General features: G+C 43.7%; 1 protein-coding gene across 2 annotated transcripts; it reads right to left on the bottom strand.

Moving 5' to 3' along the window:
- Positions 1–1,645: 1,645 nt before the first annotated feature.
- On the bottom strand, positions 1,646–14,402 carry BMI1 (BMI1 proto-oncogene, polycomb ring finger). 2 transcript variants are annotated; one of them, XM_067562357.1, is made up of 10 exons: positions 13,872–14,402; positions 7,038–7,171; positions 6,576–6,672; positions 5,783–5,838; positions 5,629–5,679; positions 5,266–5,374; positions 5,134–5,179; positions 4,445–4,543; positions 3,874–3,954; positions 1,646–3,792 (listed from the first exon to the last, which is right to left on the bottom strand). In XM_067562357.1, exons 2-10 carry the CDS (start codon positions 7,147–7,149, stop codon positions 3,466–3,468), a joined length of 978 nt encoding a protein of 325 aa, XP_067418458.1. In that variant the 5' UTR covers positions 7,150–7,171; positions 13,872–14,402; the 3' UTR covers positions 1,646–3,465. The 2 variants fall into 2 exon arrangements, with proteins under 2 accessions (XP_067418458.1, XP_067418457.1); XM_067562356.1 differs by lacking the exon at positions 13,872–14,402 and adding an exon at positions 12,162–12,593.
- Positions 14,403–14,714: the final 312 nt, after the last annotated feature.

Genomic DNA, 14,714 nt, shown 5'->3' with positions numbered 1-14,714 from the left:
AAGAAGAAACTTACCTGCTCTTTACATACGTGTTTATCTAATGCTTATATTTTCTCTGCCTTTGAATTTGAAACATCAGAGTCTCAATGCCCCCATTCATTTCCAAAGAACCGAAGAATAGCTGCTGGGAACAAAGTTATCTAAAAAGATGCCTTTTTTCAAAGGTGCCTTGGCATGGGAATAAAAGAAGCTTCTTGCTCGTCCGGCTAAAGGCTCTTTGGAGTTCACCTTGGAACTGCTATAGCTACAAGCTACTATTGGCCTATTGAAAGACAATGAAATGGGCTGTTTTAAGAAATCCTTCATTACTGAGGGGACACAATACAATCCTGCTTGTGGGGGAAAAAAGTTCTTAAATACTTTTCAAACGAGTGGATCGAGTGGGCCATTAAATTCGCATGCACCATTCTGAGTGGACACAAAAGTCATGCATGGAGCAATTGGCGTCTGAACCGGAACTGAATTTTGGAGCAAAGAGCAATGAAAAGGTAGTATCCCCAGGCGTACAAAAGAAACCCGCCTTACACTTTGGCTATGTACAGGACAGATTTGAGTGTTTGAACATGTTTTTGCAGCAAATGCAATTTGACATCGCACTCTTTGAGTTCCTTTCCCGACAAAAAATAATCTTTAAAATGAATCCGCGTATGAGGAGCTTCTTGTATTCTATTAAATTTCCATTTTATCTTCACAGACTATAAAGAATCACTTAAACATTTACACCTACTTGCACATACCTACGTTCCTGACAACAGTGCATTTTAATTACTAAGACAATCTTTTTTAACAAGGAGAATGATTGAACTGCTTTGATGTAGAACATCAAGATGCTATCTTGGATTTTTTCCCCACATCGGTTTAGCAATATATATGCATCACAGTAACCAACAGCACGTAGCAAAACATTTTCTAAGAAAGAAGAGACCTGTACTACTGCTCTGTTAGATAGTTAGAGGTACTTATTTTTAGAGGAACTGGATGAAGAGAAGTCGAGTGTACCGTAGAAATTTAATAAGTTCTGAAGGGAACTATCCAACTCACATTTCATTGCTCTTATTCTTCACAGAAAGGTTGTATATTCCAATATTAACTCAGTTTTTATTGCAACATTTGTAATTATTGAACTGGTTCCAAAATAAGGAAGCTTAGTTTGATTAATGTCCAATCCACTATTTTGGGTTCAATGTCGGCTTTTGTTGTGAATTAATTAATAGTTTATATAGTATAGGGAACCATGCCAAGACAACGCTCCGAGCGATTGAACTATCTTTATTTTTTTTTAAATATGTTGTCCCATTTTTTTTAAAAGTAGTCTAGAGCTGGAGAAACAATCTACTTTACTTTTTTTTTTCTTCCTCATTATTCCTATTAAGTGTGGGTAAAAGTAGGAGAGATAAGAAAAACAAATCCCCTTTATGAAAATTTGAGAATTCACCACTTAGTCCCAAGAATTATTCAGGTGAAATAAACAAAGAACATTGCTTGTTTACTACGTATGCATCTGAAGTAAATCAGCATTTTCAGACAATTATTCTGTGTTCTATTTACCGAAACTTTTCATACACATAAAAAGAGTATTTCAGTAACAGCACTCTATATGGCCTTTGATATCACATGATTAACAAAGCTCATTTGCTATTTCTTCAGTGAAGTATCCCTTTTATTTATTTATTTGATCAACTATAAATGAAAGTTTTTCGTGTATATAAAACTGAACTTTTTAACTGCTGAAATGGAACTGTACATGTTTACTACAGGAAAAAATATCAAATCTCGTTTAACAAGACATTATACATCAATAATCCCTGTGGAGGATTTGCAGTCACTTGATCTATAAAAACAAGCAGGACAAGTAACAGCAATTTATATGCAAAAGTAATGATTTAATGACTATAAGCAAGACAAAGCAATAGAATTGTGCTTCTTTTGCAGACTGGAGACAATGAAATGTTTAACTACAATTTTCCCCGTACAAACATGAAACAATATCCATATAGAATAAACACCCTCACAAATGTATAAATGATGGGTGATGAACACACAGGAAGTTCGACCAAAGCAAAGCACAAACTGAAAAGTGTTCGGGGGGCTGTTGATATTTTAAGTTGAAAGTGTTCCTTCTAGTTAAAAAATAATCCCTTTAGAAGCCTCTGATAAATGCTCCTATCTGCAGAACATTAAAGACGAGGCATTCTCCACAGTTTATTGGAATTATTAAAGTACCTTTTAAATTTTAATGAAGTTAGTACTGTACCATATACATATATATTAAAACAAATTTAGATAAAATGCCTTCATCCAGCAACTTGCTGGTTCCTTAAAATTTATACCACGTATTTTATGGCTTCTATAATGATTCCATGTGCTTTTTAAAAACACAATCCCATCACACCAAATAATAAAACTAATCAATAAGGTAAATTACTTCAATGTTCCTTATTTTTTCTTCACTGCACCATTTAAACAATTAATATCGTTGGGTATAAGTAAAAATATATCACTTGAAACAAGATAAAGCCCATAAAATCCTGTTAAGATTGCCAATTGCTTCCAGGATAGCAGAGATTTGTGTTTGCTCTTCAAATACTGAAGCTTTAACACACACACAAAGTGTACTCTGCAGGATCAGCAAGTTCAAACAGGTGGCATCTGCCAGGGTCGAACCAGTTTGGAAATTTAACAACCATATCATGAGTGCATGAAACACAATATTTTCTTTATAGTATTTATAAATATATCATACAATACTGTTTCCTGTTATGTCACATACCAATATGGCATTGTACAACGAGCATAATGCCATCTGATTCTTACAAAAGCGAATCATTTAAACAAGTCAGTAAATAAAATGGTAATACCCGCTTTTAGGTATACAGATTGTAAAACTGAAGTTTACTTTCTTTTTGATCGGTTCTGCGCAGCAACAGAAAAGTGAGGATGCAACATAAGAATCAAAATGGCTAATACGCAAGAAATTGTTATTCACAGTGACATGGCTACATATATGCATTAGTCTATGCATATTCTTTCCGTTTTGTTGAATTTCAAGATGAAAAAGCACTTGCTTTCTACAGGTTCACAAAACAGCATCATAACAATCACAATTGAAGAGAATGTAATGTAGGAGTTAGTCTGGATTAACAAACTACATCCCAATGTTTATATCCACTTCCGGAGATTCCTACGTCCACACGATGGGGAAGAAATCACTCCACCTCTTTCCTAACACATCATGGTACACTTTTGTTTCCTTCCTAGTCCTTTGAAAATAATTCTTTACAGAACAATCTTTCGTTTTCATTAACGTCCATATGAACGTCACCTAGTCCGTCTTTCATAGCCAAATTCGGTGTCACTACAAAAGAAAGCGATTTGGACGATAGTCACATGTATTAGCATCTATAAAGCTGTAATGGCATGAAGAGATCTATATAAATCGGGTTTTTCGGCAGTCTCATTGACCTGTCAACCAGATGAAGTTGCTGAAGAGCCATTTATTGATGTTTTCCTTGCTCTGTTGGTAAAGGATTGGTGGTTACTGGTGGGGCTGCTGCTGGTTCCATTCATAGTACTAGAGATATGAGGAAACTGAGGATGGGGAGACTGCACTGGAGTGCTGGGGCTGGGCAAACAAGACGAAGTAGAGGGGATGCCTCCTGCTGGGCTGCTTGCCTTGTCACTCCCAGAGTCACTTTCTAATTCTCCGCTATTATTTAAGCCTTCTCTCTGGTGGCTGATCTTCATTCTTTTGCAAGTCGGTCGAACCCGATACTTCAGAGGAAGAGGTCCGTTCTGCAAAACAAAGAGAACTCTAAGCACACACTCTGCACCAGTAAAGATTACAGCAGGAGAAGAGAAATGGCAGGTATTTACCCTTCTCCAAGTGTAAATGTAGGCAATATCCATTAGTGTATAGTAGTCCTTCAAAGGTTCCTCTTCATACATCACATCGATCTATTTAAGTAATTAATAAATATCAGAAAATAATTTAAACCATAATATTTTTCTTCCAGCTAAAAGTGATCAGAAAGCAATATTATCAAAGAGGCTTCAAAAACTTTTACTCCAAAACTGCGTGGCAGAGGAGAACTTTTGATATTTACTATTTATCTGGTATATTTGAAAAGACTTAAATTTTTAAAAAAATCCATGCAGAATAATTTCCTCAGTATATAGAGGACAGCAATAAAGTTGAAAGAATTACAGCATAATACAAATGCTTCCGTGGGATTTTAAAATGTTTTCTTATTCCTACAACAACAATACATTATACACATTAAAAATGATTAGTTCTTGCTCTTTTCTGGTTTTGAGTTAAACAAGTAATCAGAAACGCACTTTAAAATTCAAAACAAAAAACAAAAACAGTTAACCAGCTCTGGCAAGTTTAGAATAAGAGGACTGTTAAACAAAACAGAATAATTTAAAAAAAAAATCTAGGTACCTGGAAAGTATTAGGTATGTCCATTTTACTTCGGAGAAACTTTCTTAGATGCATGACTGTCATTGCTGCTGGGCAGCGTAAATATCTTTTGTCATTCACCTAACAGTATATTTGGAAAAAGTCAGTCCATGTACTGAGAACAAACAGCAAATTTCTAACAGTTTAACTTAGGATGACATCGTATAATTGAATAAAAGTGTACAAACTTCATAAAATGACCAACTACAGTTTTAAGAGTTCCAGTGAGAATTCCTTGTGAAGAAAATTGAAAATAGATGCTAAATACTAAAATAAAATTGCAGGCAAAGATCAAATACTATGTAAGTAATTGGATATGTAACGTCCTAAAACAGATAAAACATCTCTACTAATAAACTTTTTAAAAAAGTGATATTTTTAAAATTCATATGGTCTTTCTTCTAAAAAAATGACAGTTATTAAAAAAATAAACTACTTCAGTTTCCCTTTTAAAAGTATTAACACAGCCTCTACTTTGTCTACCAAAGTATTTTCTTTCTATCCAAAGCGGTTAAAGAGTGTTGCAAACCTCTGTTAAACATCTTTTTCTGGGGATTGTTTCTTCTGTCAGATAGATATACTTATTTAGTTAGCTCACCCACCAAACTGTCCAAAAAGTGATTATTCTTTTCTGTCTACACTTCTCTTTAGAGTAAAATAAGGTTCATTACCTCCTCCTTTGATTTCTCTCTCTCTTTATTTCCTTTCCGTTCCAGTCTGGGGAAAACAATGAAACAATTACAACAAATAATAGATAGAACTGTTGATATAGATAAACTTAAAATATTGCCAAGAGAACTTGCCTATTCTGGTCAAAGAATTCAATGGATAAGCTTATTATCTCGTCATCTGTTATAATTCTTTTGTCTTCGTCTGCAACTTCTCCCCTGTCTTCATTAGAGCCATTGGCAGCTGCACAGAAATTTACACAACAGTTTACATTTTTTAAAATTAAAATCAGAAAGAATGGCAATTCTCATTAACAGGGGAAAGCGGTAATAGCCTTTATTATATCTTTAATCAGAAAGGTGAATCTACAGTGTCTTAAATGTATTTATGGTTAAATAATTTGTAAATGAAAGAGAAAAGCTAAAATATCTTAATAGTTCAAGTATAAGGTCAAGTCTATGTTATTTTTACTAAAGGTATAAGCCAGAAACTTTTACCATCAGCGGATGGATGAGCTGCATAAAAATCCCTTCTTCTTTTCATTTCATCTGGATGGGAAAGCATATATGTTTCATTTAGTTTACTCTGTTACTCTAGGTTTAAAAAACCCAGCATAATAGTTATGTATTACTATTTGATTTAACAACTTACTTTTGAAAAGGCCTGGTACTAGCTTGTACACAATATCTTGGAGAGTTTTATCTGACCTAAAAAACAAAACCCCCAAAATGCAAATAAGCAAATGCAGCAATACTTGAATAAGAATTACAGCTCTTCATTTACAATCAGTTCCACAGCAATAAGGGATAGTCTACAAAAATAAAATGTTCAATTGTATTAAATTTAACCCACAGCACTTTACAAACAAATTGACGTTATTAAAATAAATGTTAATTATTTTGCAATTTATCGGATTGGAAATATTTTCTGTCCACTAGCAATCTATGGTCACTCAGTCTAAACGAAGGCCTTTAAAAATGTGTAACCACTAACCACCAACCAAAATGACAAAATAAACATCAAAAGAGAGCAATGAAGGATACTGCTAAATTATGAGGATTTTTTTTTTAAGTTTAACTTTTTCTTTTAAAGTTTCATCAATATTTTTGATGTTTTTGGAGTGCAATAGTAAGAGGTTGCACTGCAGGATGTCTGTGTGGAGTGGAAAATGGAGATACAAAATATGGGATTGTGATAAATAAGGACAGGGGAAAGGACATTGTTCAAACGGTTAGTGTATTCCAAAAAATACAAAAACTTTCTGTCTCGCATCCAGAGAAGTCTTCGATTTCAGTCCGTGACAAGACTCCAAAGACAGCACACAGGCAAACTTTAGCATGTAAATTGATAACTCCTCTCAGATTTAAATTGTAGATGAAGAGATAACATCAAAATATTCACTGCTAGACTCCTTTTATAAAGTAAAATTACACTTTTTTCCTACCTTATATTCAAAAGCGGTCTGGTTTTGTGAACTTGGACATCACATATAGGACAATACTTGCTTGTCTCCAAGTAACGTACGATACACGTCTTACAGACTATAAGTAAAAATAAGTAAGGCTTTTAGTAATATTATTAGGCAATACTCAAACATGAACAGCGATAGAGTTGCGATTTTTACACTATGCAAGCTAATACGTGGTCTATTGTCAGGAATGCGCGCTGAAGCTAAACAAGAAACACTCTAATTAGCTGCAATTAACGTGAAACGGAGACGCTCAGAGTAAATATATTTGACTACGTTAACAAAGACTGTAAGGCTTTTGACAAATGAAATGCGAACAAATCATCTTTCGCACCAATCTGCATATTGGAGGTTATATCTAATAGCTCAATTTTCCCGGCTGCAAGGGAGAGGTGTGAAGCAGCAGAGGAACAATGCGAAGAGCCTTACTGTACTTACACGAGTGTAGACACTCTATGATGGTTGTTGCATCAATGAAGTACCCGCCACAGAGCACGCACATGAGATGGGGGTTTAGCTCGGTTATTTTGATTCTGGTTGTTCGGTGCATTTTTGCTTAAGAAAAGGCGGCTCTGAAAGACACATACAGAGGACCATTGACTAGGGGATGAGCTCAGTGTCCCAGGTACAGAGATCCCGCGTTTCCCCACCCACACGAAAGTTGCATCCCCAAAATGCAGAGACAAATAAAGTGAGGACAGAGGTTGGAGGGGGAGGAGTGGCCAGACAGCGGATTGCGGGCGGGCGCGGTGCCCGGGGGCCGGGTGACACCCCCAGGAAGTGTCCCTGACAGAGGTGCCTGTATCCCCGCGTTGGGGACCGGAGGGGCCCGTGTCCAACCCCTCGGCCAGCTCCGGCAGGGGGAGGCTGCTGCACACCACCTACCCGCTCCCCGCGGGAGCTGCCTTTACTCGCTGGCGGAGATTTCCCATGGCGCGGCCGGAGCCCGCAGCGAGCCCGGTCCCCTCTACGTGGGGCAGGCCGATCCGATCCGGTCCGGTCCGGTCCGGTCCGGTGGGCCGGGCACGGGACTGCTGGGGAGTCACACAAAGGGGAACCGGCGCCTCCCGCTGCGCCCGCCTGGCACTTCCGGAGAGCCGGGGGTGGGGATGGGGGACACGCACCTCGGAGCTGCTCGGGCCAGCCCCCGGGCTGCCCGCTGCCCAACCGGCCCGGCCTGGGGTCCGGGCGGCGGCCGCTCCCCCCGCGCGCCGCGCCGCGCTCGGTGCAGACTCGGGACTGCTCAGCTATCCGAGGGGGTTGCTATAGCAACTTACACTTACACTTGGCATCCTGCCACCGCTGGGAACACACGAGAGCCAGGCGGGGGGGAGCTGGGGAGAGGATGCGGGCTGGGGGAAGCCGGCCCGGGGAGGGAGAAAGGGAGGCTGCGGGTGTCTGCCCGCGGCGCTGGGGAGAGCCTGGGCTGGGAGGAAGCTACGCTGGGGCTGGGGGGTGCAGCTGGGGGAAGCAGCGCTGGGGAGGCGGTGTCCGGTGCGGAGGGTGCTGGTGGGGCAGGGCTCAGCAGAGCTTCTGCTCGATCCCGCAGGGTGCAAAGGGAGCGGCGCCGGATTTGGGAGGGAAGGACGGGGATGGGGGTGGGGGCTGAAAGCGGAGCTGGTGGTGGGAGGGGTCTCAGGCGGCCAGAGAGCTGCGCCGAGCCGGTGTTGGGGTCTTAGACTAGTGGAGGCAAATGCAAGAGGCTCCTCCCGAGTCTCGGCCATTTCGGATCCTCTCAGGGGCCTCTATCCACGTCGACTCGGTGCAAGGAGCTTGTCTAAGATCGTGCCTCTGCCCCCTCCCTCTCCCAGCCGAACCTTCGCCTTCCCAGGCAGATCCCCCTCGCTTGCCAACTGTACACTTCGCCCCAGCTCCCTGCGATCGCGTTACCGACTTGTTTATTTAACCCGGTCTCGTTTTAACGCGCTTTTTTTTTTTTTTGGGTCTAAAATGAAATTCTCCCGCGGACAGGACAGGAACGAGGCAAAGTTTTGCCCCGGTGAAATGAGATTTGCAACAAGGGGCTGAGGTGCCCGTTTGGGAGGAAAGCGGTGGGCAGATCTCAGACTGTTCGAACAAATCACCTTTCCAGCAATAAAAGCTTCTTTAAACAGTGCGGTAGTGACAATATGCAAAGCACCATGTGACCAGACCATTCCTAATGCTAAATCAACACCTTGTCAACACTGTGCATGGACATGAGTGAAAAACAAATGTCATTTTCACAGCCCGCAGCCTCCACACCGCCATCGGATGCAGTGGCACTAACAAAAAGCATAATATACATGAAAGAAAAAGAGGGAACTCCACAGACGGGGAAAAAAAAAAACAACCAACAACTGCCAGCTGCGCCAACTGCACAGTAAATTGTTTTCTGCCAACTAGAACCTGAACAGTGTGACGCAGCAATGTTGCTCTAATGCATGCCATTCAGCCTCTCGTTCCAGTGCTCCCACTATACGGGCTACGTTTCCTGATCTCACTCTTAGCTCCCCTCGGCTGAAATGTGTGAGTTTATGACACTCGCTATTTGAAAGTGCTCGAGATTCTCTCCAGATCCTCTCAAACTTCGATACCAAGCAGGGAAACAAAACAATACCAAGGAGGTTTCGTCAAGCTTTGAATTTCAGCCCCACTGGCCAGGCGAGGGGTACAATATTGCTGAGAAAGTGTCCACAGCGCCCATGAGCCACCTTCGCAAGAAAACGTCACTGACTTCTGCATGAGACTCTCTGAATGAACTATGTACAGGAGACAAACTCTCCAATATTAAATGACTGCGAAAAGGGATAGAGAGAGGTGATATCCCCAAGGAGTCAAGGCACAAAAGTCATTGTAATCTGATTTAAAAGATCGCCTCAAAAGTCTCCAGCTTGCCACTCTGTTTTACTGGTATCGACAGCATGTTTTTCTACGACAGAATAAATCCAAGGCTGCTTTACTTCAGTCTCTGAAGCGTATTACTCTAACGCCATCGAGCTGGGATTTCTTAAATTACTCAAATATGAATAGGCTGCTTTCACTTTTCTCTGCTTTGTTAAAACCCACACCGTGTAAATCACACATATCCATATTGCAAAATACAATACACAGTGGCAGAGGTCACATAGGGTGGTGGGTTTAGAATTCTTCCCAACTCCTGAAATACTAGCGCAAATCCTTCATGTTTTATTTCACGCAGCGCAGCCTCTTCCTAAATGGAGAATTTAATTCGACCGTGAACCTTGTTTAGTCGACGCTTCCCCTAATCACATATTATTTATTACCTGAAGTTAGCTCTTTTTTCTGCTAATCGCATACTATGAGCTGTCTTTGAAATCTGTGATATTAGGCAGCAAACTGAATCAAACACCCAAATACTCACCACAAGCCCCCTTGTACATGCACACACACACTCCTGTAGATGTGTGTGTCCATTATACACCCCCCCCCCCCCCCCCATATATTTTACTACAGCAAAACCTGACCATGATATTTTGGTTAGAGGAAAATCCATTTAAAAGATTTTTCTACTGGTGTCAACGTTAGGAATCCTGACACTCACCACAGTCAACACAAACGTCCCTTAACATGAATATAGATAGTTACACAAAACCCCAACTAAATGTAACAATACATGCTGGTAAAACTTGCTAGCGGTAAACAAAGACAGCCAACTGACTGTTTAGAGGCCTTACACGGGTTATGTCAAAATGAAGAAAAACAGAAGGACGTTCTTGTGGTTATAATCAGATAGACTATGAAAAAAATCTGAGTGAAATAAACTATGTAATTCGGTTTTCCAGGTGTGTAACTAAAGTATAATTAAAATATAGGTAACTTCATTCAGACTGTTTTACTGACTTTGCACATATATCCGCTCGAAGAACTGGCTGGTCAGTAATAAAGAACCTGTCATCTAAAGCCTTATTATCTTTGGGAATAAGAGCCACTGTTACTATGAATACTGTTACTGTCCCTTCACTTAAGAATGTCCACATATGTTTTAAAGGAACTGTAGATACAGTATTCCCCCCAAAGAACGCATACGTAGCTCACATATCTTTGCACAGCATACTGTAGCAAAGAAAGAACCGAATAATGGCAGCAGAGTGCATAAAAATCCCCCATACCTTAAAATCAAACTCATACATTTAACTAGTCGAAGTACCCAATCAGTCTACCTAAATAAACTAACATGTTAATTTGTAGGTATCGCCATAATCTGGTCTAGATCAATAGTTTGTATCTCTGGTAAATTGCAACAAAAGTCTGTCAGAGTTTACGGGGTTTATTGTAAATGGTCCCTCTAAGCAATTTTACTGGATTACATTTCCAGAGTCTCTCTCGTGTTTAAGGGTCCTATAAAATAAAGTTACACTGGCTACAACAAACTATGCAGAAAACTATTGAAGGCTATAGCTGGCATTGAGAAGATATGTCTACATTTTCTTAAACTTTATGGAGAGTGGGGCACGACGCTGAGTTTCTAGGATACTGGCAAATGACGATTTTCCTTTTATATACATTTATTTTTTCTGCTTCCCTTTACTTGTTTACTCCCAAATATGAACAGAAAATAGCTAGGAAAGCTGCAAGTTGTGTATTGTCAAGGCCATACAATTACATAAACACATACGATCAACTTTCTAGTGCAGCCATAAACTGCACGAGAAGTACATCCTTCAAGACTTTACCAAGTATTTCATGTTAATTTGCCCTTCCCGGGCTTAGAAGGAAAATACCAGTTAAAGAAAAGAAAGTCATTCAAAAAACCATTATGTCCTGCAGTCACACTATCTTCGCTGGAGCAAATCTGCACACCCAATTTTCAAGGATCACACTCAAAGGGTTTTCTTTACCCAAAAAAGTTATTTTTCAACTTGGGCTTCCCCTCTGCCCCCTCAACAGGTACAAGTCCAGAAACTTTAGCATTTTAAGCACAAATGCAAAAAGAGGCTTTGGAAACAACTGGGAACCGCCATCTTACAAACCATCCAATTTCACAGAAGTGTTTGTCCAACTTAAGTTAATAACATTTTCTTTTCGGTCCCCCCCGGTCTAACAACCCCTCCAGCGGGATCACTACCCTCCAGTGGCCCCATCTCTATAAAATGGGTGCAGTATCTCGCATTTTAACCCCCCCAAGCATATTTCTTTCGGAGAGGACTGAAATCACTTGACCTAGGCAGCTCCAGATTTCAAGAACCGTCCCCGTTTAATCAAAATCTGCCTTTAAACAAAGGGCGCTGAGGCCGGGCTGGAAGCAGGGTCTGGAAATATAAATATTCTCCTAGGGGGCCATGTGCACAGAAACGTTTTAGGGGGCAGCTGGGGAAAGAAAGGAACTAAAATCTGCAAATGTGGGTGCGTAACGAAAGTGAGTGCACAGGCTGCTGCTGCTACTGCTGTGTGTGTGTGTGTGTGTGTGTGTGGTTGGAGCAGCCTGTCAGCGCTTTTCCCATACGGAGAGCTTGGGGGACACCTAGGGTCCCCTTCGCAGCCCCCAAACCGGCCTAAACCCGCCGCAAAGCCCCCTCCGCCCCCCGTCCTTGGTAAGGAGACACCTCGCTTTATACATACCCGGAAAAAGGAGCCGGTGGGTGATGGTCGGAGCGGCCAAACAAGACAATGAAAGTTAAAAGTCGTTCAGCAGAAAATGAATGTGAGCCAAGCGGCCATCTTGAAATGAACTGCAGACGCTGTCAATTGCAATAAGCTTATTGCTGCCGCTGCTGCTGCTCTCAGCTCATTTTAGTTACAAAACAAGCGGGTTTTCGCCTCTCTTCCACCGACCCTTCTCGCTCCCTCGCTCTCTCCCTCTGAGTTTGGTTTTTGGGTGTCTTGGGAGCTGGGAGTTTAAAATCTTTCTAATCCGGATGGGTTCTCTCTCCACCAGCCCATTGTCTGCCCCTCGTCCCCCTGCTCTGCCTCTTGGTCTCCTTTTTATTATTATTATTTCATAGTTGTTGGTGGGGGAACAGGGAAGGGAGGGCGGAGGAGGGAAAAAATGCAACGCTGAAGGCACACAGTGGAAACTGACACCGTCCCCAAAATGGCTCAGAGTTCGCCCGCCCCGCCAGCATCACGTGGGGCTCCTCATTCCTTAAGGGTGGCCTGGGAATTAGTGTCGGTGTAGTCGGAGCCCGTCAGCCTCCCCATGACCCAATCCCACAACTCAGCCGCCTTCTCCTCCTCCTTGCACACCACCCCCTCCCCCTTCCACTCCACACACACTCTGCCTGTTCCTCCTCCTCCCCCTCCCCTACACACACATACCCTGCCTATTCCTCCTTTTCCCCGCTGCACACACACTGCCGAGCCCCTCTCCTGCCCCCCACTTCACACACATTCCCCACTTCTCCTCTGCCCCTCACATTACACGCTTTGCCTTTTCCTCCTCTTTCCCCGCGCTCCACACCCCTTGGATCCCTCTCTTGTCTCCTCTCTCGCTACACGCCCTGGCCCCCGCTCATCCTCCTTTCATTCCACACACACTCCCTGTTCGTCCTCTTCTCCCCACTCTGTCTGCACACACTGCCTCCTCTTCCACTCCCCACGCCGGGCTAGCCGCCCTCCCGCATCTACACACACACACAACTCCCCACCTCTTCTGCCCCCTGCTCTGCACACTCCGGGTGCACCCACGAAGAGCTGCAGCTTCCCCGTGCTCCCCTGCGCTCCGCCTAGCCCTCAACACACACAAACTGCCTTCTATTCCACCGCCGCGCTTAAGGTGTTGGCTCCCCCCCCCCCCCGACTCGACACACACCATGCCTGTTCTCCTCCCCCCCGCTCCACGCATCCTTTCTTCTCCTTGCCCGCACTTTGTGCCGACTCCTCGGTGTCCCCCCCCCTCCACCCCCACGGGGCACACACATTCCTCCTCATCCCTCGACATAACATATCACTTGTCCCCCTCGATGCACACACGCGGTTTGCTTCCTGCCCCCACTCTACACACATCGTGCTACTGGCCCTCTTTCTTCTCTCTGCACTGCCCACATTCACACCGCTGCCTTTCCACGCTCCTGGGCTCCTAGTTTAACCACACTGCCTGCTTCCTCCACTGCCACGTTCTCCCCCTCTCTAGGCACCAGCAGCCTCCTCCCCACTATTCCACATGCCCCTCTCCAGGCAGCACACCGCTTTCTCCTCCTCGCCCCTCTGCACACACGCTCTACCCTCTTCCAGACACACAAGCCACCCAGCCCTACACACACGACCACCCCCCGCCACATATACCCTGCCCGCCCACACTGCATAGTCCACGCACACCTGGATCCCTCCTACCTTCTGGGGCATAGTCCTTCCTTCCCACGGACACCCGGTTTCCGTCTGCCTTTCCCACCCTGACTGCCCCGACCCTTCCGATGGCGCCCACAGGCAGAGCGCGGGTTGCTGGGGCTCTGCCCATCTCCTGTTCCCCTGCTGGGTACAGCCCGTGTGTGGACTGGAGGCTCCCTTGTCTTAGACACGTTCCACCACAGCGTAAACCTGCCGAGGCTAACGCCCCGCTCCCAGCCCAGCCCAGCCCAGGGGCTTGCTCGCCAAAGAGGCTACGATAGAGAACACCCCCGACCCCCTCTTTGGGTCCTAGTGTGAGGGGTGTTGGGAAGAGATCGTAGTGGAGAGCACTGGCCAACTGCGGGCGGGGGGCAAAGCGGGTCCCCTCTTAACCGCCCCTCCTATGAAGTTTTAGGATCGCTGCAGAGCAATAAAGCCCCACGCCAGGCTTCTGAGTTTTAATGAAGGAGGGGCAGTGCCACAGCGGTAGTCCGCACTCTCGCCCCGGAGCTCTTCAGTGTTTTGCCCGAATCAGGAGCTAGCCCCGGTTTTGCATTTAAACAGGTGCTTATTCTCTTCAGCAAATGAGGTTCCCTCTGCCCCCCCCCTTTTTTTCCCCCGCGCCTGTTGATTAAAGACACCGGCTGCGACGAAGAAGATCGCTCAGATCACTGGGAGAAGAGTTATGTATCAACTCTGATTTCATACACAGGGGTATAATTTCTGGAGGGACAAGCTTCGGGATAATACGGCGCAAGGTAATTTGAAGAGGTTGCGGGACAACGGTGGTTCCTTTCCAGTTCCATCTCTGCAACCACCCTGAAATGAAAGAGGATGGACTCCTCAGCA

The sequence above is a fragment of the Emydura macquarii genome, unplaced genomic scaffold, assembly GCF_026122565.2.
Source record: "Emydura macquarii macquarii isolate MOO-44397 ecotype Brisbane River unplaced genomic scaffold, CSIRO-AGI_Emac_v2 contig_2422, whole genome shotgun sequence".
Classification (NCBI taxonomy): domain Eukaryota; kingdom Metazoa; phylum Chordata; order Testudines; family Chelidae; genus Emydura; species Emydura macquarii.
The sequence above is the reverse complement of the archived record's forward strand: the minus strand, read 5'-3'. Positions and strand labels throughout refer to the sequence as shown.